At 34.7% G+C, this 24,867-nt stretch overlaps 1 protein-coding gene across 1 annotated transcript; it reads right to left on the bottom strand.

Annotated features, from left to right (window-relative positions):
- Positions 1-5,832: 5,832 nt before the first annotated feature.
- LOC113229266 (angiotensin-converting enzyme-like) lies at positions 5,833-24,462 on the bottom strand. The gene is made up of 11 exons (XM_026462810.1): positions 24,167-24,462; positions 22,963-23,388; positions 22,719-22,880; positions 22,371-22,476; positions 21,506-21,841; positions 20,424-20,670; positions 18,431-18,564; positions 14,239-14,476; positions 13,520-13,618; positions 13,161-13,283; positions 5,833-6,405 (listed from the first exon to the last, which is right to left on the bottom strand). The coding sequence occupies exons 1-11, from the start codon at positions 24,176-24,178 to the stop codon at positions 6,033-6,035; spliced, it is 2,256 nt and encodes a 751-aa protein (XP_026318595.1). The 5' UTR covers positions 24,179-24,462; the 3' UTR covers positions 5,833-6,032.
- Positions 24,463-24,867: the final 405 nt, after the last annotated feature.

Below are 24,867 nucleotides of genomic sequence, written 5' to 3'. Positions count from 1 at the left end.
AAGTAATTAGATTACTAAGTAATTTGGTAATCTGTTTAATTAATTTGTAAAGTGGATATTTTGGATTAAAGTATAACCGTTGACAACAGAATATAAACAAGAAAATAACTATAGGAAGTAAAGCAAGTATCTACAGTAGTTCATTTTGACAGTAATAAGAATTTTGAAATAACATGTTTATTGCTTTTTAAAATAGACCTGCGTGCAGAATTGTCATTAAACTTGACAACCGTGATACCAAATTTTCATAATGTAATGAAGTATATGAAACAAGAGATTAACAGCAGAGCTCCTTGTAAAAGAGTTCGACCAGGGGAGTACTGGCACCTTACCTATTTCTGCCGCCATGCAATAATGTCAGCATCATTGTGTTCCGGTTTTGAAGGGTAAGGGTGCTAGTGAAATTACAAGCACATGGGATTTGTCAACTTATGCCTCAGGATGACGGGTGCAGTGGTAGTACCCCTCAGATCTTTGCAATTTAAAGCTCTGAGTGGCACTGCAACTGTTATGGACAGACGTGTAGCTTACGATCAGGCGCACGGCTTGTTCATCCCATCACTTGATATTATAAAAAAAAACATTTGTATATGCGATATCAGAGCTTGCCGCCATATTAAAAGATATTTATATTAATTCGGGTGCAACCAGCTTGGAGACTAAGTAAAACTTAATATTTTATTGCTATTTTAAATTAAGATACATTGTACTTTTCAAGAATAGCACAACAATGCTACATTAAGATCGAAATAAATAATTGAGCTTATGCATTGTTTATTCACAATTACATAATTCTCATAATCCGGCTCTATGTAATCGGATTTTTTGCAAACAGTGGCAAAACAAATATATATTGCTCAAATTTTTAATTTGAAAATTTTGTTTAGGAAAGCAGTTTTACTAACAATTCAAGCAACTTTAAATATTGTGGGTATGCAGGGGTAGCATTAACACCTGGTCTTATTTTATTAACCAGTGTAATCATGAAATACAGGAGTTTTGAGTACGTACGCCTATCAAATGTGGTATACTAAGAATATGAAATTAAAATATCTTTACCTGTGAGCAAGTTACAAGTGTATGTACTTTCGTTTTTGTTCGACAACGATTGTACATAGAGCTCTTAACATATAAGTTCTGAAAATATGAATTATCATACTTACCATTAAAAATCAAACAATCATTCTTTGACGTAACTTACCTCAGACTTATTAAAAAAAATCACAACCAAAATTATCACTTCACTGTTTCTACGTGATATTTGTAAAAATAGTCTAACGCTTTTGAAATTTAAATAATAATTAAATTTTGTTATTCATGTTTGTATTTTATTATACAAAATTCGCTTGAAATTAGGTCAGAGTAGATTCTGTATGCAAATCACGCTTGGATAGCCGCAGGCGCAAGTGGTACGCGCGTTCGTCTCCCGTGCAGCCGATTTGTGATTGTGGTTAGTTTGCACCAGCTCTCGGTCTATAACCATTGAGTTGACCATTGACAACAAGTCTCTTTCAGCCGGATGTCTGCCGACGGATATTGCTGACTGGTATTATATTGACACGTAGTACTCTAGTACGCTGTGGAATATCTAATTATGGATAAACAGAATAACACATATCCCAGGAGAGTTACAATTGTTAACGTTATCTAGTGAATGCGACGATCAATGACGTGGAAATATTCATCGTATACATTCATAACACTATGTAATATGGTTTTTGTTTCTGGTTGGTTAGAACCAATTAGAAAATGAAAACCAGAAACAAAAATCATAAAAACATGAAACCATGGAAACATGAAAAATCTTTATTTCGCTGTAAAAAATTTTGCTTTTGCGATCAGGATAACAAAAAGTCGCAATTAGCAAGGTAACGTAGAAATTTTCGGTTTTCTCTTCATTTAAAAACAAAAAGGGAACACTATATTTCAAATCAATGGTATATTTTATTATAGATCATACAGCAGGCAATAGGTCTATACAGAATCTTTTCAAATAGCCCAAAATATCGTTTCGCATTCCTATTATTGAACACAACAACTTCTTATTGTTCAACGATTTTGGATATTCACACTTAATTCATTTGAATACCAATGTAAATCGATGAAACAGCTGATGCACGTTTATATGGGCGCTTGTTACTATTACTGTGAACATTTTCCATTAGTGTGGTGTTGTTATTGATTCAAAGACCAAAAACTCCTTCGATCCGGCCGAATTCGAACCAGCACCTGTTTTCCAGACCGGGGCTAAACGCTCTCCCAATTGGGCTACGGAACGGTACAGCAGATCTCACGAATTTCTCTATGTGCTTATTGGTGATATATAAGAATAGGAATATTCCCAAGAAAAATACGTCAGGCGCGTTCCAATTATGTTGTAACGTTTTATTTATCGTTACACGACTGTCGCGACTAGCCTGTTCCCATATCACGACTATCTGTCATAACTGTGTCGCGGACGTTTATTTTATCGTTGAACGACTGTCGTATCTAGCTGTTCCCACTAGATCGTGACGACATTTTATCGGTTCACGGCAGCCGCCTTGTCGTTTGCACGAAAGAATCGTTTGAAGCTGCGATTGTCGGTCGTCAAATTTTTATCGTGACGTTTTATTTATCGTCTGACGACTGTCGTTCTAGCTCTTCCCATTGTCACGACAGTCTATCATCGTAACGTTAAAAAAGTCGCGAACGACAGTTAGTCGTGTTGTTCTATGTGTGAACAACTTCACTTAAATATTCAAACCACGACACTTTAAAGTGCACGACCATCTGTCGTCACGACATAAAAGGAACATGCGCATTTCCTTGTTGAACAGATAAAGTCAGGTAAGCTAGACCAGCAACGAATTCAAATACCGTAATATGAGTACCTACTTCCTACTACTATAAATAATTTTAACTGCCTCTGTGGCAGTTAAAATTATTTGTTGTGGGTGTCCAAGTGTATGTACCTGGCACCCGCCATACATGGTTTCCCTAGTGCGGGCCACATGTAAATAATCATTGTAAAACACAATTCGTTTTAAAAAAATATTTATGTATTTGTGCCATAAATAGATAAATACCTCGACTATAGCTTAATGAGGTGGAAATAGAAAATGCAAAATATAATTATTAATAAATTCTTTATTTCTTTCGTGTTGCATAAAAACGTTCATTATTAAACTAAACCATACTTAACTTAGGCAAGAATATCTATCTATACATATTAACGTATTACACATTGAAACATTTCAAAACTAACGTCGATACGACTCTTGCTATACTGCCTTAGGCTTCGACAAACTCTAATTACAAATATGTTGTAATTGGAAAGCTTTACTTGAATAAAATGGTACCCAATATTTAAACTTTAATTACAAATATATTGTAATTGGAAAGCTTTACATAAATAAAATAGTACTCAATATACAAACTCTAATTACAAATATGTTGTAATTGGAAAGCTATACTTGAATAAAATAGTACTCAATATACAAACTTTAATTACAAATACATTGTAATTGGAAAGCTTTACTTGAATAACTTAGTACTCAATATACAAAATCTAATTACAATTATGTTGTAATTGAAAAGCTTTACTTGAATAAAATGGTAACAATAAATTACGGTATCAGAGTAATTCAAAATTAGCATAATTGGATCAGAGTTACCTAACAATCTTACAATAAGGCCTATATTTGAATAATAAAGGAAAATTTAATTTATAAAACAGACACGGAGAAAGGTTCGCAACGTAAAAATTTGTTATTCTTACAATTCTCATCTCATTTTCCTTATTATTAACTATTACAGCTATTAATTACCGAGTATAAATTTTGTTATTTAAGAGGTAGTGTTGAATAAATTTTGATCTTATAAAATTTTAAAACACTTTTTGTACTATACCAATATACAAAATTAAATAAAAGTCAAGGAACACACGTAGCATATTGTTCTTCATTGAATTCAAATATTTTTTCATTCAAAATATAGTACTTTATACTTTGTCTAAGTCCTTTACTTGGATACATTGATGAGTCCAAGAAAATAAGAAATTCCATATGAGTACCCTATGCAAAACGGTTGAACCGGTCACTTGGATCCATCTGAGGTAATGTTTTTAATTTTTTATATTTATGTAATCAAATGACAAGTCGTGCACTTGGCGGTAAGGAGCACGCCTACTCATAATAATTGCAGTGCCACTCAGAGCTTTAAATCGGAAAGAACTATGGGGCACTGCTATCGTGTCAAACCACAACTCAGTCTGTTAGTAGCAGTAGAGCTTCTTGTGAAGGAGTTCGTCTGGACGAACTCTACTTTACTTTACTTCTCTGGAGAAGTACTGTCACCTTATTCACTTAGTATCATATAAAAGTCACACTGCTCATAGCTGCTGCAAAACTCAGTTCAGTGTTTTGTAATTTAATTGCAAGGTTCTTGCCGCTGTTATCAACCCAGGGCAAATTATTTAGAAAAATAAAATATAATGGTTGGATAGAATTCTTTAATATATCTAATGTACAGCGTAAGTTAAATGCGTCTATGTATTTTATTAGTTATTAACCTCAAAAATTACAAAAAACCGAAAAATCCGTTTTGCCGCTTTTTATCCCAATGCTGTTTTTGATATTACATTTATTTCGGGTGGTACTGTGTTACCATGCACCCTTACCTTTTAAACTGTAACGCAGTAATGCCAATAATAGTCGCAGTACTGCCCTGGATGAAGAACTGTTAGACGTAAGCACCGCTACTTCGGTTTACTTGGGCTACTTTGGCAGTTTAATGACATACGGCATTTTGCTTTGGGGTTATGCCGCCGACATTAATAGAATCCTTGTCCTGCAAAAACGTGCGGTTAGGGCAATTCATAATCTGGGCCCCAGAGAGTCTTGGAGAGAAAAGTTTTAAAAAATTAACATTTTTACACTACGCTCACAGTATATTTATGAAAATGCAATTTATGTTAAGATGAATAGCAATTTATTAATGAAAGAAGTGATAAACGTATTATTAACACGAAGAATAAACTGGCTGTTCTTAACAGTGGTCTTCACAGGATCACAAATTCATTAAAGGGGCAATGTATACATTTCTATAATAAGATGCCGTTGGTTGATATACAAAATTTGCCATTTACGAGGTTCGAACAATAGTGAAGCAATAACTTTATATACACTAAAAGTGACTATGCGACTTCTGCGTACATGGATGACACAAAATCATAGTATTGACCCGTTTAGCCCTTGCAAGTTGTCTGAATCTATAATATATATTTGAAATAAATTTTGTAAATATTAAATATATACAAATGTTTATTTACAAAAAGCAACCTTTAGAGTTTCTTACACATTCCTCTCATGGGAATCTGCCTTATAAATGAGTAATAGAGTCTAATCAATGGCATGATTTCAAGTGTAATTTCGTCGCCTTACATTCTCAAACCCCTATCTTAAAGCACAGTTACGGAAATGCAAAAAAAATGGATTGTATATACAAATTTTGCAGGCTCATTTCACATCAAATTTCCTTCACATTCACACACTAACTTTAACCTATTCTTAAAGTAATGCATCCAAATTAATCCCCTTGATAAGGAATTTAAAATAAATAGAAAGTCTTGCCGTCTCCTGAATAATCACTCTTTTTAAGTTTGTGAAAGTAAGGCATCGATTTGCTAACCAATGAAATAAAGATATATTATATTTGATATGAAATGAAATGAAACTATTTTTATCGGAGCTAAATTGCGTATATTTCTTTTTTCAAACAAACTAACGCTTCGAGCCCTTTACAAGTCCTATAGTTACAGAGTCAGCAGCGATTTAGATCCGAAAAAATAGTTTATTTACTATATGTGACAATCGCAAAAACCTAACAACTCGATATATTTGAATGTGAACTCTTTCACAAGGAGCTCTACAGCTACTTATTCTTATTATGTTATATGTTAGTATGGATTCTTTGATGACTCAATGTAAATGGACATATCTCTTGGATTCATCAATAAATGGCTATTACTAGCATAAAGTATTAATTATATTTTACACCTTATCTTCGCAGATACCATCGATTTCATTAGCCTTTCCTTGAGGTACCTCATTCGTGACTATGTCCAACGATCCATTCTTACTTATGCCACACATAGAAAACATTTTACCGCCAATATCGTGTTTCTTCACGCAATATAGGATTATTATTAATATCGTTAATAAAACAACCACGGAGCCAACTATGATCGGAGCACTTTGGTCCATATCTTCGACTTCTGCAGCCAATTTAGCATTTTCTTCTTTTAGAAAATCACTGAGTGTTGCAAAGTATTCTAGTAATCCTTTTGTAGACAGTCGTGTTTCGCCTGTTATTGCCTTAAGAACTGTTGCCCAATCTTCACTTGCGCCTAGAGACATGCCGTCACTGAAAATAGATTAATTCATCATTGAAATATTTTTTTATGCAGGCTGCTGAGTAGTTGACTAAATATACTCATACATTCTAATAAAAATTTCTTAATATTGTGTATTCCGTCGCGGAAAAACTGGGATGTTCATTTTACGTCATCACTGCGAAGAAAATGTGTAGGTGGGAATAGACATATTAGGGTTAAACCCCATTGACAGCACGATGAATACAAAACATGTATGCACAGAGACATAATATAGAAAGATACACATTATGTCACTTGAGATTAGTTACATATTAAATAAATTCCAAAATCTTATTTTTTTATTTGCTTATTACTACGTTGTAAAAGCACTAAAAAACAAAAACAACAATATAACATGAATTTAACAAAATTTTTCGTGTATCGCTCATTTGTCATTCAAATCTATGCGTGTAGTGTGTGCGTTCGCTGCTCTTCAGTATCAAACCATTACACTGTAATATAAACAGCATTTTGAGAAATGGCTGCACCAACAGTTTTTTTTTTGTTTTTTTGAAATTTTTCAGTAAATAACATGATTTAATTTATTTGTACATTACATATTAAAGAATTTTGTTTAGTCATTATAATTATACTTTGCAAATTAAGCAGCTATTTCTATCGAAAAACGAAAAAGATTCCTTGACTTTGACAAGAGCTGGCAGATTGTTGTTATAGGGAAATTACAAAACACTATGTATGGGACTTGCAGTGTTTTGCTTTGACACGGTAGTGCTGCGTGTTAACATTCCTGGTAGTGCGCGTGAGAGTCGTTAATAAAAGGTGTAAGAAGAATCAAGTAACTTCTTTTTTCTTAAAAAAAGAAAACATTTTAATGTTTTTTCACAACATCAATTTCATATTAAACGTGTTTTGTTTATTAATTATCTTCATGCTAGGACTTCAGCAACACGCATACTGATGATACCTCATATAACATACGCGCATACAGACAAGTGGGAGTCCAACCTTGAAAAGACATTTTCATTTAGGAAAAAGCGTACATAATGCGCCATGTATTTCCGTAGCCAAATTGAAGGTTGACGTGTTTATTATCGCATGTTGTGGAACAATAGGAAATGCCAACTGCGCGGTGCACACTGTTGGAGTGCTCAGGATGTTTAGGATGCTCACTATGTGGTGACCATCCATATCAAGGGTAAAGTTTTATGTATGCAATATTTAAAAATAGGAAGTGTGTAATATTTAAGCAAATATCGCAATTTATGCAGCAACATCTCTTGTCAGCTTCTGGCAGCTGTAAAGCTTTATCTGAAACCTATGTTATTTTCTTTCTTTCATTAGATTAATTTCATATGTATTTATTAATTAAGATCATATTATGTTTTACTGTTTTTTACCAATTCGTTTTGTATTGGTATCAATATTTTGTTTCGTAGTGATGATCTGCATTGTTCAATGTTTCCTAAACTATGTGATCGGGTAGGTGTGTAGCCTCAGTGATATAACATATTATGTTAGCTTACAATTACAATAAGATCTTTTTGTACTGCTTTACGTAAGTTTATTTTCAAATTAAGTTTTAATTTTAAAAAATCACTTACAGAGTTTATATCTTAATTGTCACTAACAAAATGGATCGAATAGATGATATGAATAAATTATTATTATTATTATTTTATAATACCAAGTGACCGGACGAACAAGTCGTGCACCTGGTGGTAAGCGACATGGCTATCCATAACAGTTGCAGTGCCACCGAGAGCTTTAAATCGCAAAGATCTTAGGGGCACTGTCACTGCGTCCGTCACTCTGAGACATAAGTTGACAAGTCATTTGTGCTTGTAATTTCACGAGCACCCAGGCCCTTTGAAACCGGAACGTAGTAATGCTCATGTTACGGCTTGGCGGCAGAATTAAGTAAGGTGGCTGTACTTCCCTGGACGAACTCTTTCACAAGAAGCTCTACTGCTACTAAACCCTCGCCTGTGAGAAGACCTGTGGTTAGCAATGGGACATATAAATGAGTGAAAATGTATTTTATAAACCTGTTCTATACCAGTGCTGGGCAAGCCTACCCCATCTTTTCCTATTGTTCTCGGTCTTAAGCAACACCTGGCCAGTCTTTTAAGCAGGAGTCTTAAGTCATCACTAATCATCAGATTATTATTATTATATTTCTTCACTATTTTTATTATTATTATTTATTCCACTACTACTTCGGCCTTAACTGTTACGCATGAAGAGGCAATGTCATCGGTCATATTTTTTCCTGTTTCCTGAAGTTTGTCAGTCTTGTTAGACAGAATACTATCTATATTTAGTAACGTAGATATCATATCTGTGTTTTGCCATATTCAAGTATTATTGAAGAAATTTGTAAAATGTGCTATTCTTGAAACAATTTCATAATTGTTTTTCTGTAACGTTTGGTTATCATAACTAACATAATCGACATTTTTAGCGAAATTCAGTGATTAACCTCCTTTAATAGATTTGTTTTATATAGTTTCAGTTTCATTGTTAAGCAAAATCTGACCAAAATCGTAACTGTAATTTTTTTAAAGAAAATAAAATTACTATAGCACCAATTTTTGAGAATGAGCATTACTATAAAGTTACTGAAATGAAAATGCGTTAGTTATGACAAGGAAGGTAGACGAGACCAGAAAGAATATTTTTCTACAATTTTTTTTTTTAACTTATTTATCCTTCCAATGACATTTTTACAAATAAGATAAGGTTCTCCCAAACTTCTTAAATGTTTATCGGGAGAGTTTGGTTACTTCGCTTAATATTACAGTCACATAAACCTTACATTCAGTTGTTCAATATTTTCCGACATTGTATCTAAAAAATATTTTTTATTTAATTTTTAACATTACCTTTAAGGTTTTTAAGTGGAACGGAAGTCATTTAAACAATGTGGGAATTAAATAATCCTTAGTTCTTTTACCAGAACTAAATAATTCACTTCAAAATGTATTATTTAATTTCAAAACATGCTAAAGTTTACATTTTGAAATTTGGATGAGTCTTATAGCAAGTGGCATAAAGTTGAATTTGAATGATAGGTGAAAAACCTAGTGTACTTTAACTGTACTTATGTAATGCAACAAATATATAACGAGAGGATACAAAAAGTGAAAGCGACGTTACAAAATCCCTCTCACAAAATAACGTATGCTCATACGTTGTACTTAAACAAAATATAAATTCGTGTTATTTAAACGTCACAAAGTTTACCTAAGCGCGATATACAGGGTTGTTTGTAAAACACTAACAATCTCGGAGGACTGTATTACTAACATCATAAACAAGAACATTTTGTTCCATGACTTTAATAATTCACCACATTTTACTTTCATATAAAAATAAAAATATTGAAATAAATCGCTCTAATCTGTGATAACTCTGTGCAAAACACAGGAGCGCAGATGGGGAGAACGCTTGGACGTTTGAACTTACGACCTTACAACCGGGCAGTGTACTCTCGTCCTAAAAAATGTCAGATAGTAGAACAAAAACTTAAAATGTTGTTTTTGGAAAAAAATATTATGTTTTGTAAAAAGTCATGAAACAACAGTTGTTGTTTATGATGTTTGTAATATGGAAAAAAAAATCTTATTACACTGTAGACAACCGAATCTGTTACATAACCGAAGTTTAAGTTCTGAAACATCATGGAAGGGAAGATCTAAGGAAAGAAGGGCAGAGGACGACCGAAACGATTTTATATAAATAAAATTAATATCGTGTCGTATAAGGAAATCAATGATAGGGTTCTGAACAGAGATAATTGATGATTACTCCACCGACAAGAGCCTAGCTTTTAAGAAGACGAAGAAGAAAAAACGCGATATTAACATAAATCTGTTAGTAAAAATACTTTGATGACAACCCTATAAGTAAATTAGTGGCGAAATCATTGACAGTGTAAAGTTCAAAGACGTGGCACTGACCTTGCTGCACTGCTACTTTAGAACCAGTTACCTACATTTTATTGCCGAGCGCTCATAGTGACATTTGTACTTAAAGGGAATGTCGCCTATCGTGCAAACATGTTTTATACATAAACAAAGTTTTATCCTATTTGAAACATAAACTTATCACATATAATAACATACAGTAGAAACCGTTTAGAAACTAATGTCAAGGGTCGTGGTCATGTCGTAGTTCGTTAGTTTCTCGTGACATTATTCAAAACTACACGGGTTTTAAAACTCCTAAGTAAATTTCTAAACAAAGTACGAAAGTAAGGAGACCTTTATACGTTTTTTTTTATATATGTACACACTTCACGGTCTTTCCCCATCTGGATAGCCAGAGACCGCCTTCTATTTGCGGCGATCCTGACACATATATTTAGCTTCATCAATGCTTTCATACACGCTTGTCGGTTAATGGTAATCAAGACCTGGTCTTTGTTTAAGACGTCTTCATTTTGGTCGTAGTAAGTTCGTCTTGGTTTGCCTCTACCAGTTTGCTAACTCCCCTTATTTGTACCGTCAAAGAGTCAACGTCTTGCAGCGGTGGCAACCGCTAGTTGTGCAGCGCACAACGGGAGATGAACTCTCACAAACAGCTCCGGTACCTATCAGGGTAATAGGAGGGTGCTGTACGCTCACCTGAGGGACGTTCTCCTAAGGCACTAGACTTTTAAGAACCGGATGAAATCTATGCCTACGAGCTGATCTGGGTTCAGGAGCGGACTGATGAGGTCCCTGCGTAGACTTGCTCCCACAGGTCATAGTGCCTTTCCCGTATTACTAAAGTTTAATAGGGTGGGGAACTATAAACAAAACTTAAGTAATAATATGTGGAACTGTCCTTTCAATCTTTTTCATTTTCATGATAATTATACAATATATAATTAAACAACTGCTAACACACTCATACCAAAAATACTTAATAAATTTGATCGTGTAACTTTAAATATTAAAATAAAATCATTTTATAAAAAGCAGCAGTCTAAACCTAAACCTGTTGTAAAGGATAGGTGAATGCGAATAGAATGCAGCAGATGAGCAGAACCAACCTTTTTGTTTACTCTTGCCCGTACCTACCATGGACCAATAACTCTAGAGGACTGCTAATGTCCATACTACAGAACGAAACTCTGAAAATGGTCAAAAACTCGCCATTTATATAGATGACGCTGATCAATATCCTGGAAGTAGTTTATATTATGTAAATGGTCGTGAATATCAATACATTTTTCTTTAAAATGAAATATACGTACAAAGTTTTTTCTTTGTAATATTATTCAAATGTTTACCATGAACTGAAACGATTGTCTGAACTTTGACAAATATGCGTGTCAACAAATGGCGTTGTGTGTTACAAACTAGTTTCTAAATTAACGCTTGCTAGTATGGGTAGATGGCGCTAATCTTAAACAATTTAAAAGAATAGCCGGCGGTATCAATAAAAATCTGTTTAATAAGCGCCATCTAGTTGATTTGTTCGTTATCACTAGAAATTAGAGTAACTTTGATAAATTGTAGTTCGTCAATGTAAAACTACTGGCTCATGTCACTCGACTACGCTGTCTTGTACCGTGATCAGCTCTGTATCTTGTATTATTGAGTATCTTGTATTATTGGTCCATGGTTCCTACTATAGCTTGTGCCAAATAGCAATGGCCTCTATACTTTTTTTTAAATGAAGCCAAAGTAATCAAAATATGTTTCCTTAATATCAAAGTATTTACATGTTTACAACCCGAGGTCATTTGTCAGTACATAATAGTGACCTCTACCACGATATGCTAATGATAATACTTTCGCATGATACTAGGAACATTGGAGAGTATCGTTTTCACAAATGACGTATACAGTGGTAGGAAGGGGTGAGATTGATCGCTATTATTGCCATGCTATTTGGCACAAACTATAATAAATCTACGCCCTGCTTTTAAACACAAATTTAGTCATATTAATTAATTTGTGCTTCAACTACCAGTCTCATACACATAATGTTAAGTTAATGTATATTGTACTTAGTGAAGACACTTCTACAACCCCGTGGCTCAACGGTTTGCATTGTGAGTGCTGGGTGAGGAGGTTCCGGGTTCAACTCTCCGTAGGACCAATTTGGAAATTGAACAATTTAGATTTTCTTTTTCTAGATTTTAGATTTTCTACTTAAACTAGTAAGTTTAAGCGTTCTCGGTCGTGGAGTGGATTCCGTTACCCTGATACTATAGTATAGGAAATTGCCTAGTTTAAGATCAGGTAGATGGTGTGGTTCTGCGGCACATTATGATTGGGTATTTTAGACTCTCGGCTCTCCAATGGCCTAAAAGATTTTTTGAAATTTAATATTATTATATTATTTTAAACAACTCAAGGGTCTCAGTGTATTACTGTGTATCCCTATTCGTTATAATGCATGAATATGAAATAAATAAAAATGTCTATACCGTCTAAGCATTCTTTTCTTTCTAATTTTTTAAAGTTAGAAGTTTTTAAAACTATGACATCAGAAAAATGAATAAATAACTTTTGTTATAAAGTTAGATCAGCACATCTCCCGCATCATTCTAATGAACATCAAAGTAAAAAATACACAGCTTAATTATACAGATTGTAACAAAAACGTGTGACCATATGACCATGTTTGTATATACAAAAAGTTGTTGCCCAAAAATTGTGCATCTTCATTTTTTTTATCTGAAATTTAAACTGTATTCTTACTAATGTGGTTTGTAATTATGAATACGACCACCAATTGTAAAATAGTCAGTTTTTTACTACATCCGGTATATGTATTTGCATAAACATACCTTAATAATTTTCCTGCTTCCTTGACTCCATATAGGGAACACTCGTGCAAAGGTCCCGTGTGGTTTGCCCTCTTGCATAGAGATAGTAGAATTTGAAATTCCAGTACGTGGGATATCAGATACCTGTAAAATGTATTGATTACATATTTAAATGTATATATAATTTCACCAACACCCTTATCCTTGAAAACCGGAACACAGAAATGCTCACATTAGTGCTGGGCGTCAGAAATAGGTAAGGTGGCAGTACTTCTCTGGACAAACTCTTTCATAAGGAGCTCTACTGCAGCTAGTATAGCGGTAAGTATAATATATTCCTACTTGTATAATTAATTAGTCAGATACTCGGTCAAACTTACGTAATATACTGAACGTGTGATACTACATGGTATTTGGCAGCTGGATCCAAGTCGCTCTCGTTGCGGGGTACTGGAGGTGACACACCTGTCTCCTTAGTCCTGATAAATATACAAATTTTCTTCGTAAAAATATTTTGGCCCAGGAAACTTAAGGTGAAACATGCATTTGGCTTTCTGCATATATACCGCTAATTCTGGCTACTTTAGAATGCAAAATGGATAGTGCGTCAAATAAGCCTCGATGTGACTTGTTGCGCTAAGATCGTGTAGTTATTGAATTTGGTCGAGCGATCTATACAGGTACGATTTCATTTCCAATGCAGCTAAAAACGGATTTACATTTGTCTGGCGTGTCATGTCGTGTCTCGTCAGATCGGTATCGGTTTCATCTACTTAATATGGTTAGATTTAAATTAGTGTGTCGGAATCTGCCGTGAAGGCTTGTGTTATGTATATGAACCCGACACCGTTCTGACGTGTCACGACACGACACGTCGGACAAATGTAAATCTGGCTTAATTCATCGTACAGGTGTTAATTTCGTGTATAAAAAATGATGTGTAATTATTATTCCTGTACCTAAATGCAAATTGATCCAAATATAAAATAATAATGTACTTTACACCATTTAAAATAATATTGTAGATAAAAAATTAATACGCCACTTTTGCATTGATAGCCTCAACTAATAGATCAGTAATTATCAACGACAAAGTTACCTCAAATCCCACCAATGTTCATTCCAATTCTCCAGACTGCTGTTGCCAAAAACGTCCCACCGCCATTTGTCCAACACGTAAGCATACGCCATCAAAGGAAACTTCTCTAGGGCAACCCAAAGCAGATGGTTGAGCATGAATTCAGGGCCTGTCTCCACGTTCACAAAGCTGAGAGTTTGAAGGTGATCCGGGGACGTGAGTTGTACTGCTACTATATCGGAGATAGCATCGTGGAAAGCTGTGAAGGATAAAATATGCCATTGACTATAAGTATGAATCATAAATAACAAAGAAAAGTGGAAAACTGTGAATGCAGGTATGCTAAACCTTTTTTAACGGAAAATGTAAAGAGGACATTCTCATTATGAATATCATAATTTAAATTAGTTATCACAAAATATTAATAATAAACAAAAACTTAAACAACAACACACAATAATTTAACTAACGCACTACGGTGACAAGGAAACATTCGAGTTTTTGAAACGAAGCACGAATGACGTTTATGACAATATGGCGGCAACAAAAATTTTTTGTATCAACATAAATTTTGGATAAAACAAAATTACGTAATACAACATTCGTAATATTAAACTATTATAAACTAGATAAATACATATTTAATAATATAATACCTATAAAATGAATGGAACGGTAGATAAATAATGACCCTTAACTCTCAATTTAAAAGTAGCTAACGGTGTACTTTCGTGAACAGAAATAGGAAGTGCGTTCCAAAGTCTGATCGCATGAACAGTGAAGGAGTGTGAATAAAAACCGAAATTGAAGGAAAGAAAAGATAACTGGGACCTAACTAGACAGCGTCAAGGTTTGTCTTGAGACCTGAGAAAGCTGAAACGCTCTTTCAGATACTCGGGAAACGAAGGGTTATAAAGAATATTGTAGAGAACAGAGACAATGTGCAAATTCCTGCGGAGACAAATGGGAAGCCACTTGAGTTGACTGCGATAGTGTGAGATTCGGTCAACGAAGGCCAAAGATAAACCTGATACATAAATTTTGTGAGTTCGGAGTCGCCTTCTATGAGTCGTGTAGTTTATGTTTGACTAAAATTCGGTTGAGGCGCCAGAGGAACGCATTTTATTCAATTGCTTTTTAGCGTTTGTACGGGGTATTTGTGTATTATAGTGTGATGGATTCATTAAAATTAAAAATAGTGTAAATTCATGAAGCATTAGATGGTGTTAGAAAAAGAAAAGAAGCTGGGCACATCCATTCAATATGGAAAGATTAAAATGTTGGCAGTTTCCTATAGTACTTATATGAAATTTTGCGTGAACATCCAGATTAATTTGTACAACACTACCACATGCCAATAAGTGTTTCCCTCACCACTCTCTCAAATATGTACAAATTTCGGATGGTTCTTACAACTCATGATCCATTTACTAGCTGCAATTCGTATCAGGGGGTCGATTCAGGACCTTACGATAACTCAGTTGTCGACCGATCGATTTGATATCGTACGATTTTTTTTCTTTTTTTTCAAAACACCCGAATCGAACGTCAAGCTGTCGTATTCGAAACCGTACCGAAATGACGTCACACCCGTACGATTACTCGAACTTCCCGACCGGCAAAGGCTACAAACGTTATTCGGAACGCAGTTATCGAATGAAGTTACCGAACATTCTATTGTTTACAAAGCAAGAATGTAATATGGAAATCTCTTATTATTTTAAATAAAGTATGGATTTTGCTCAACTTAATTAATTTAAAGCCTTTAAAGTCTTACAAATGTATATAAAGAGATTTTCATTTTTCTTATAATCTATTTCACCAACTCCGTAAACGCTGTTGGATAGCGTATCCAAATCGAACGTTTAATTCGAATGTTCTGAATAGCTCGGAAAGCGCCCTTCGATTCGAGAACGATATCCAACGAAGGATTCGGTTAAAATATCGAAGACTTCTGAATCGGGGTCCAGATTATTTGTTGATTATTGCATACTTATCGTATTTACAATCACTTTCAGCGAACTACCCTTTAATAGTAAACAAGGGCCAAGAGGAGTTAATGACACATCCAACCGCAATTACAGAGTCCAAGGTATTTATATTCACTGCCGTCATTATGAGAAGCTTCAACCGTAGCTAATTTATGAATACTGTTGACACATACTACTTATTATGTACGTTACGTCCATACTGTAACGGATCAAGCCATATTAGCTCTAATGCTTAGGTCAACAGGCCGGCCCAATACGGGTTGCGTAAATAATAGAAAAACTATGCATACCATATTTCTTATACTTAATTAAGGATACGATTTCACATGTAATAGCAACTTTTTTTCACATAATTATAACTTAAATAGAATAAATCTACATCAAACATACAACGTTTGTATTTTTTACAACGTCGCGTGGTTTTCCCATTTCAATTCAATTATTTGAACAAACCATCGAGTATACAACCAGAAATAAAGACGAAATGTCATTTAATTTGTTGGAAAATTATTCTGCCAAATTCATTACGGTAACAACTACGCTCCTATTAGCCAGTCCGAATTCAAAACAATTGACGGGTGTCGTCAATTGTTTCGACCAGTTTAACTTGAACTTTACTATAATGGACGAAACTTGAAAAATTACATAATATTTAATTACAGATGAAATGTGATTCCGTTTGTTTTGTAATAATTAAAAAATGTAAAAAAAATTGTAAAATTTGTAAAATAAAAAAAATAAAAAAAAATGTAATTAAAATTTGTAAAAGATGTTTTGCTGTTTTTCTCACACCATCGAATAAAACAGTCTCCCATTGTTAGAGAAATATATCTAATAATAATAATAAGGATAATAATCCTTATTACGAGTACATTACACACTGAATATTTTTGGAATATACGGAGCGTACACACAGGTCAGGTGTTCTAATTTGTGATTTAAGCGCAAACGAAAGTTGATATTTAAAAGTGAAGCTCATTTGCCCGATGAATTGCCAGGAATGGATGACTATTGCTGGTTATATGTATACACGATGAAACCAGCTCATTCCAAAAAAGCTAAAGTATTAGTCGTCGATATGACGTCACGACTAGTGACGAGAAAAATATCGATAATAAACACTAATTTGAATTTGTGTGTCTTCAGTTATGGTATATACTAAATCTATGGTTATTATACACAATATTTGGTTCGGGTAATTAGGAAACACTGTTTATGGAAAACTAGACACGACAGATGTAATTACTTACGTTTAATAAAAGTTTTCTTGGGCGGGCCTTTCAAGACCCAATTTCACTCTTTTTTTCTCAATAAATAGTAGCTATTGTGAAAAAAAATGTAACAACTACTAATTATAAAATTATACAAAAATATATGAATATGATGATTGATGACAAAACGTGGGTCTACAAGGACAAATTTTAGAAAGGGCACATTGGAAAAATATGGTTTGTCAATTGTAGCGTTTTGTTATATTTCTCCATCACTTTCGCGACGTGATAAATGATTTTACATTACGATTCATGAACTTAATGGTGCTAATAACGGTTTGAAAAAATAATGTCCTTCATGTCTCTTATACGGCACAAGTTATCACTGAAAAAACAAGAAGCTGCATCTTATAAAATAATAAAATTTTAGTTGAGTATGGTGTTATAAGTCACAATCATTAGGGCCAGTCCCATATTTTTTACTTACGTCTTGTTTATACTTTCCCTCCCTATTAACTTCTTGATTATAAAAAGGGAAAGGCACTATTACCTGTGCAAGCAGTTTACACAGGGACCTTATCAGTCAGATCACTCCGTTGACAAAGACTTCATTCGGTTTTCAAAAAGCTAATGCCTACACCCAAGGCATTTGGCAAGGCATTGTTCACGTAGGTTCCAGACCTGTGAGCTCGCTTCATTCATCATTCAAACGTTGCGTAAATCTGGACAGCAGGGGAGCGAGCCAGCATACACTAATGAGGAACATCTCTTACAATGCCGCAAGCGTTCGCCAGCATACCACAGCGTCCGCTCCCGTTTGCCTCTACCCCCCTGCATTCAGGCAGACTCCAACTCATAACCAGTGGATTTCGTCACATACCGGTGCAATACTCCGTAATCGGTCCCAGGGCATTAAAATTTATACTTTATTTCAATGATATAAAGTATACATTGATAAATTTGCTATTTTTTAAGGCCAAGAGATAAAGAGACATTATATTCTATGCTTACCCGGATTGGGTCCGTCTCTATACAAAGGTGGAAGATGTCGGTAGTGCTTGAAATACTGCACATGGCCCAACAGCCTGGCTGCTCGCGACAGACCCACTGCCACGTCCGTTATCTTCTCTCCGCACCATTTTATCCTGCAATTTTAAACATTTGGATCTCCAGCAACGGCTTCATGACAAAAAAGAGTAAATGTATATACTGTCAAACGCGCCAATAGTTATTGAACAATACAGCTAAAACATGAGTTGTTTCAGAAAAACGTCCAAACACAAAAATGGAAGTAAATTGTGAATGTTAAATCGTTCAAAATAGCAGCGCTTGTGTTGAATATTATCTTCATGCAGTTAATGTGGAGGGTGCACAAAAGGACCCTCCAAGTAGGACACTCCTACGACATACCATACTTTCCTGTACGTCTCGCACACCATGGGCAACACTTGGCAACCTTACGCCGATTGGCAAATCCTTTCACCACCCAAGCATGGCAACCATTGCAGTGTATGCCATCGATACGATAAGAAGATGCAGTTAATTTTCCTATCCTCCCTACGCATAAAAATTAAAAAAATAAATAACATAAATGCAATCACAGTCACAAACCAACCACCACCACCAAAAATGTACCCGACGCGTGTTACGCCTCTTTACGAGACATCCTAACTGCACCTGTGGCCGAACGGTTACCATACCGGACTGCCACGCACTATAATAATATACATATAATAATAATAATAATAAACTATCTTTATTTATCTCCACAACACAATACAAAGAAACGTTACAATTACAGTAAATATACATTATTACGTAAGCTTAGAGTAATGTATTGTGGGAGACTGGAGCCCAAACTAAGCAGAGCTTGTAATATGGGTCTCCAGGCACCCAACCCCTAGGATAGTCATGTTAGTAGTAATGTTGAAATACAAAGTACTGAGGAGGAAGTAAAAAATAAGTAAACTATGCGTGCGCGTGTGAGTAAGTGAGTGTGCCTGAGTGCGTGAGTGCTTGTGTGTCTGTGTGTGTGCGTGTGTGTTTGTGAGTGTGGAAGTGTGAGGTTATTTGACGAATTTTAGTAGATTTTCAGTCTCATCGTAGTTAAGGAGCAAGAGATATCTGGTCAATTTTAGTTTGCATTCGTATTTGGAGAGTTCACAAAAAGGGGATATATTATTTCATTTATTATATAAGAAAGGGCCTAGGAATTGAAAGAAACGCTGAGCAGTTGTTGTCGAAACTAATTTTGAAGGACATATATTTATGCGTCGTGAAGCCAGAAGGGATGGAGTGAAAGATGTCTGAGAGTGTTGTTTCAAAACAGTAAACAAAATAAAGAGCTGCCTGACTGTAAGAACTTTGAATGATTTGTATAGCACTGGTTCCAGGTTCGATTCCCGGGCCGGGAAAAATATTTGTATGGCCTACATTTATTTTTCGCGTGAGTTTGAGTGCAATTTGTGGTTGTCTATATGTGTGTCCATGGCATCCGCGCCACAGTGTTTCCCTAGTGCGGGGCTATGTTGAGTTGTGCGTTATTATTATTATTTTGATTGTTCAACACTTAATTATTCAAAAATTCAAAAAGATAATTTCACTTCCAACGTCCAAAACTTGTGAAATTTCAAGATTTTACAGAAAACGTAAGTTAATACTATTTACATATATATATGCCACTTATTAATACGTAGGCTTAAATGTCATGTAAGTACCTCACCTATGATTCGTCAAGAAATTGTTTTTTTAGGTTATTGTAAGTTCATAAGAATAAACTGTGCTATAGTGATTGACGTCGCGAAGTTATATTGCACAAATTCACCCTAACACTAACACACTTCCTCGCGACAGTGTAATGAAAAAATTCTAAACGCCATTCGAACGGTTATGTGCCTGCCTAGGTTATAATATGAAGAATATTTTTTTAACCATTGCTACAGTTATGTTAGACACCTGCACCTGCATCAAACTTTGAACAAAAACATATCATACATAAACTTACTTGTAATTAATACCATCACACATATCATGACTGGAAGGTAAACAATTGGCCGTCGTCATTGTTTCCTTTATGTCTTGATATGAATTTCGAGCACTCTCAAAGCCCAGTGACATATGGAAGTCATCAACGGCATCAAACAAGTCCTTAGATTGTATGGTCTCGTTCTTCAATAGCTTAGGTCTTATATGATCTGGATATGCTGCCACTTTAGGATATAAAGCTTGCCATTCTTGGGCCCATAAATTGCCTGAAAAGTTGATACTAAACATTTATTTGTTTCTATATTGTTCATTTATGGTATTTGTGATTTTGCTATTATTTTTCTATCAGGCGCTTGTTGATTGTTTCGAGAAAAGGAAAGGTCAAACTCTTATACAAGACTACTGAAGAAGTCAGTTAGTGATAAAGTGACCTCGTTCTCTGGTAACAGTCCATTTAGAAGACTAGATAGATAGAATACTATCTGCCTATTCCTCATATCATGCAGCATATTAGGCTCAATTTACATTGCCGCGGAAGGGAATCGATGGAAACGACTTTTTGTAACGAAATTGTACATAATTGAATGAACTTGTGTACCTAATTGTGACTTATTTATTTCGGCCGCTAAGTAGTACCTAATGCTCATATTATTGCGTTCCGGTTTTGAATGGTAAGGGTGCTACTGAAATTACTGGCATATAGGACTTGTCAACTCATACCTCAAGGTGATGGGCGAAGTGGCACAGTCCTTGAGGTCTTTGCGATTTAAAGCTCTTAGTGGCTCTGCAACTGTTATGGACAGGCGTATCACTTACACCAGACACACGCCTTGTTCGTCCCTTCACTTGGTGTCATAAAACAAACCGCCTGACCTGTTTATTAGCTCGTTCTATCTAGTTTATAAGGTATGATCACATCAACTCACACTTTTGTTCGAATATCGCCTCCAGTGCAACGGACTAAGATCCGTCAATGTGTAGCTTGATGTGCTGCCGTCTGTACATTACACAATTGCTGTTGTTACAAAATTAGCTTCCCTTCAACTTCCTCGGCAACTTAAATTGAGCCTTCTACTCGAAGTTTACGTTTTAAAAACTTACCCAAGATATGTGCTGGTATCACATTGTCATTATACCGCAAATCCTCTTTGTAATACACCTTTAACTTGGCTCTTACATATGAAAGCAGAAGGTCGTAAAAAGGTTTGATCTCCTTCCATATTCCATCAACTACTTCTACAAAATTTACATCCTCAAATGCATATCTCCACATATCACCTGCATCACTAAAATTTTCTGCTTGTGCGACATTGTTCATTCTGACTACGTAATCTTTGAAAATGGGACGTATTTTCCTCCCTGTTGTATCCCGATAGGCTTTCCAATAATACGCTAGCTCTTTTGAATCATTGCATGTCTTGAATATTGTTATCACATCTGTGAAACATATTGGTTGTTAATGTCAACAATTTGAGTAAAATTACCTTGAAACATAACGCACCCTTGGTCTATTACGGCAATTTGCAAAATGAGATGACTTTTGAGAAGAGATTTTTAAAGATTCTATGAATGAAATTAATTGATAATGTTTTATATGTTTTAATAAAACTTTACATACACATAATTAGTTTCATATAGTTAATGTTATTTTTATGAGTTTCATGTGATAAAAGCATTCTTAACGTATTATCACACGTGAATTTATTATACCTATCTACTTCACCAATAATTAAAATATGTAAATACATTTCGATGAAAAAAGACCACGTAACATAAAGGAAATGTTAAAAGATTTTATAAGAACTAGACCAATTTGTAACAACGTACTTATTTATATATTGCAAGTTTGAATGATATCTTTAACATATCTTAACATTCTTGATACAATAATATTTTTAATAGTATGAATAAATTGTAAAAAGAAGTTTAAAAATATTAATTACAATGATAATGAATACTAACTGACCACTCATTGTTCGGACCGAATCTTCGGTGCCGCAATATGTAGTGTTATAAGCGCATACTGTTACCCTGCTCCAAATTCTTTGCATTGTATCTATTTCTTCTCTTTGCTGCAACAGTATAAATGTTATCTAGTTATATTATGTAGGTCTTATATAAACACTGGAAAGTGTGTTTTGAACTCTATTTTTCAAAATTATTAAGAACTAATTTCTTATTCTGACAACACGAGTATTATTTTCAAAAATCAATACTAGTATGCCTAGTAACGAGTAAAGTTAGGTAACCTTGCAAGTATCAAATCTTTCCTTAGATCAAAAGGAAATTCGTAGTAAAATTTCCAAATAGGTACCTTACTCTGTGGCATTTGTACATTTGTCCCCCTTTCCTTAATAATTCGTATCTTCCGTCTTAGTTTAGGATCGTTCAATACTTGTTCATGATTCAAATATTTTTTCTTTAATATATTCCAGTACTGCTTTTTTATTTCGTCCTCTTCTGCTGCTATACGAACCTGCAAATTTATTGATTATTTTACTTAACATTTATGCAATACATTAAACAGGAGTTGTATTGGCATAACTTGCGTCTCCTACCATTTTATTCTTCTTTCCTTCATTACTGATATCTGTTACATATGACCATAAAGCTTCTTGAGAAGTCTTACAAACTTCTAAACTTAAATTGTCCATATCTTCCATAAACTCCTCGAGAGTCTTATTCTCTTTATCTAATTCGTCTAATTGAAATTTGATAACTTCTACGTCATCTTTATTTGTTTGTATTATCGAATTTGGATCTAGAACCGTCTTCATTGCATCATCTAGATACTTTTTAGTATCTTTGACGTCAGCCACGTCGACTTCGACGACTTCGTGACTGGCGCTTTCATCTGATTGATCCAACGTCTTATTGTCTTTTATCAAGTTTTTTTCATCAGCCGACATCTCTGACGTAGGATTCGTAGGAAACTGGACTGCGATGGTCGTAGAAACAATTATGGCTACAATAGATGCTAATTGCTGGAACAATGAACATAGTGTGTTTTTCTGCATCACGGTTGACTTCAAACTGCATTAATCTTTATAGGTTAAGGACGTTGAAATATATTATAATTCGGTGACTTAGTTTGTATTAGTAAATTTGTTAGTGGACTGTGATGCAGTACTGCGACAGTATAGGGACGAGGGTCACGTGAGAACAATTTGGCAATATGCGAGTGCGAGTGGTATCTAGTAATGACCACATCGTCCGGTCGCAGTGCTCCTACTCACCACAATTTAACTCACGAACGGAGTTTATGAAATAGAGTAGTAATTGATAAAATACTTCGCTGTGTTTGTTACTGTTACCTAATCTAAATAATACACAGTTCTTAACTTGATATCTTGTATTACGTAATTGAGTGATTCGATGTTGATGAAAACAGAATAATGAAGCTTTAATTTCAGAACACAGCCAATTACGATGCCTATCGTTAACAGTAGTTCAAAGTAAGTAGTCACAGGAAAAAAAATCCTTAAACCGTAAAAAAAATTGAGAGTAAGTCGTAGATGAATTTTATTGCCTTTGGCAAGACGTTATCAGTGTTACTGCTACAGCTCTGTCGCAAAAAAAACACACATCTTTCTATACACAAACACGAATTCCTATTCTCATTTTTCGAAAATAATTATTGAACCTTTACGTTCAAAGAATAAAAAATATAATTATTACTTCATAGGAAACTATAGCCGTTGATTAATAGACGAAGATGAAGTTAGTGATATTAAAAAATAAATATATGTGAAAAATACCTACAAAATACTGCATCTTGTCACACACAATCCAAAACAGAGTTCAATTAGTTCCAACAACGAAGCACTTGGAAAGTACACCCACTACATTTTAATCAGAGTTTCCTTCAAAACGTGATCGTGTTTCACCAACAAATGCTCGCACTCTACAAGCCGCGATATTTCAGAAAAGGCACATTGTTTGCAATACTTCGAACTGTTTGGTCGTTTTGTAGTGGATTTTTTCAAATTGGAACAATCGAATGGCTATTTTGTTTTGAAAACGTACGTTACGCGCGACCCGCCCGAGTCGCCGGCGCAGAGGCATTGTTGTGCCATATCGAAATGCCTGCCTCGATTCAATAGCCGGGACGTTCTCGTGCGACCGGACGCCCAATCCTAACACCTTATTATCATCCTTTGTTAACACTAAATGAACTCATTGATTACTATTAATACTCGCATTATTTGCTCATTATAAAAAACCTTTTCATCTCGATATGTGTGTCTCAGGTCGTGATAAGAATACATTAGTGGCACTCAAGTCACACAACAGCCGTGATGTTTATTTTTAGGACAAATTACCTAAGCAAAATGCTTGCACTGCCGTCATTTCTACTATACATACATATACATATCCTAAAAAGATGGCAATTCTATTTCCGGTCGGTACAAATGTTGTCAAACCTTTATCATCCTGTGTTGTTATATTGTTTACAACAATAT

The sequence above is a fragment of the Hyposmocoma kahamanoa genome, unplaced genomic scaffold (assembly GCF_003589595.1).
Source record: "Hyposmocoma kahamanoa isolate Upper Pololo Valley unplaced genomic scaffold, ASM358959v1 296, whole genome shotgun sequence".
Taxonomy (NCBI): Eukaryota; Metazoa; Arthropoda; class Insecta; order Lepidoptera; family Cosmopterigidae; genus Hyposmocoma; species Hyposmocoma kahamanoa.
Note: the sequence above shows the minus strand (reverse complement) of the source record. Positions and strands in the feature narration are given on the sequence as shown.

What these genes read in the sequence shown, in the direction of transcription:
- LOC113229266 (XM_026462810.1), bottom strand. An exon ending in AAGGAAAGAAGAATAAAATG is followed by an intron (nt 22,881 to 22,962) that starts GTAGGAGACGCA and finishes ATAAATTTGCAG; the next exon opens with GTTCGTATAGCAGCAGAAGA. An exon ending in TACAAATGCCACAGAGTAAG is followed by an intron (nt 22,477 to 22,718) that starts GTACCTATTTGG and finishes ATACTGTTGCAG; the next exon opens with CAAAGAGAAGAAATAGATAC.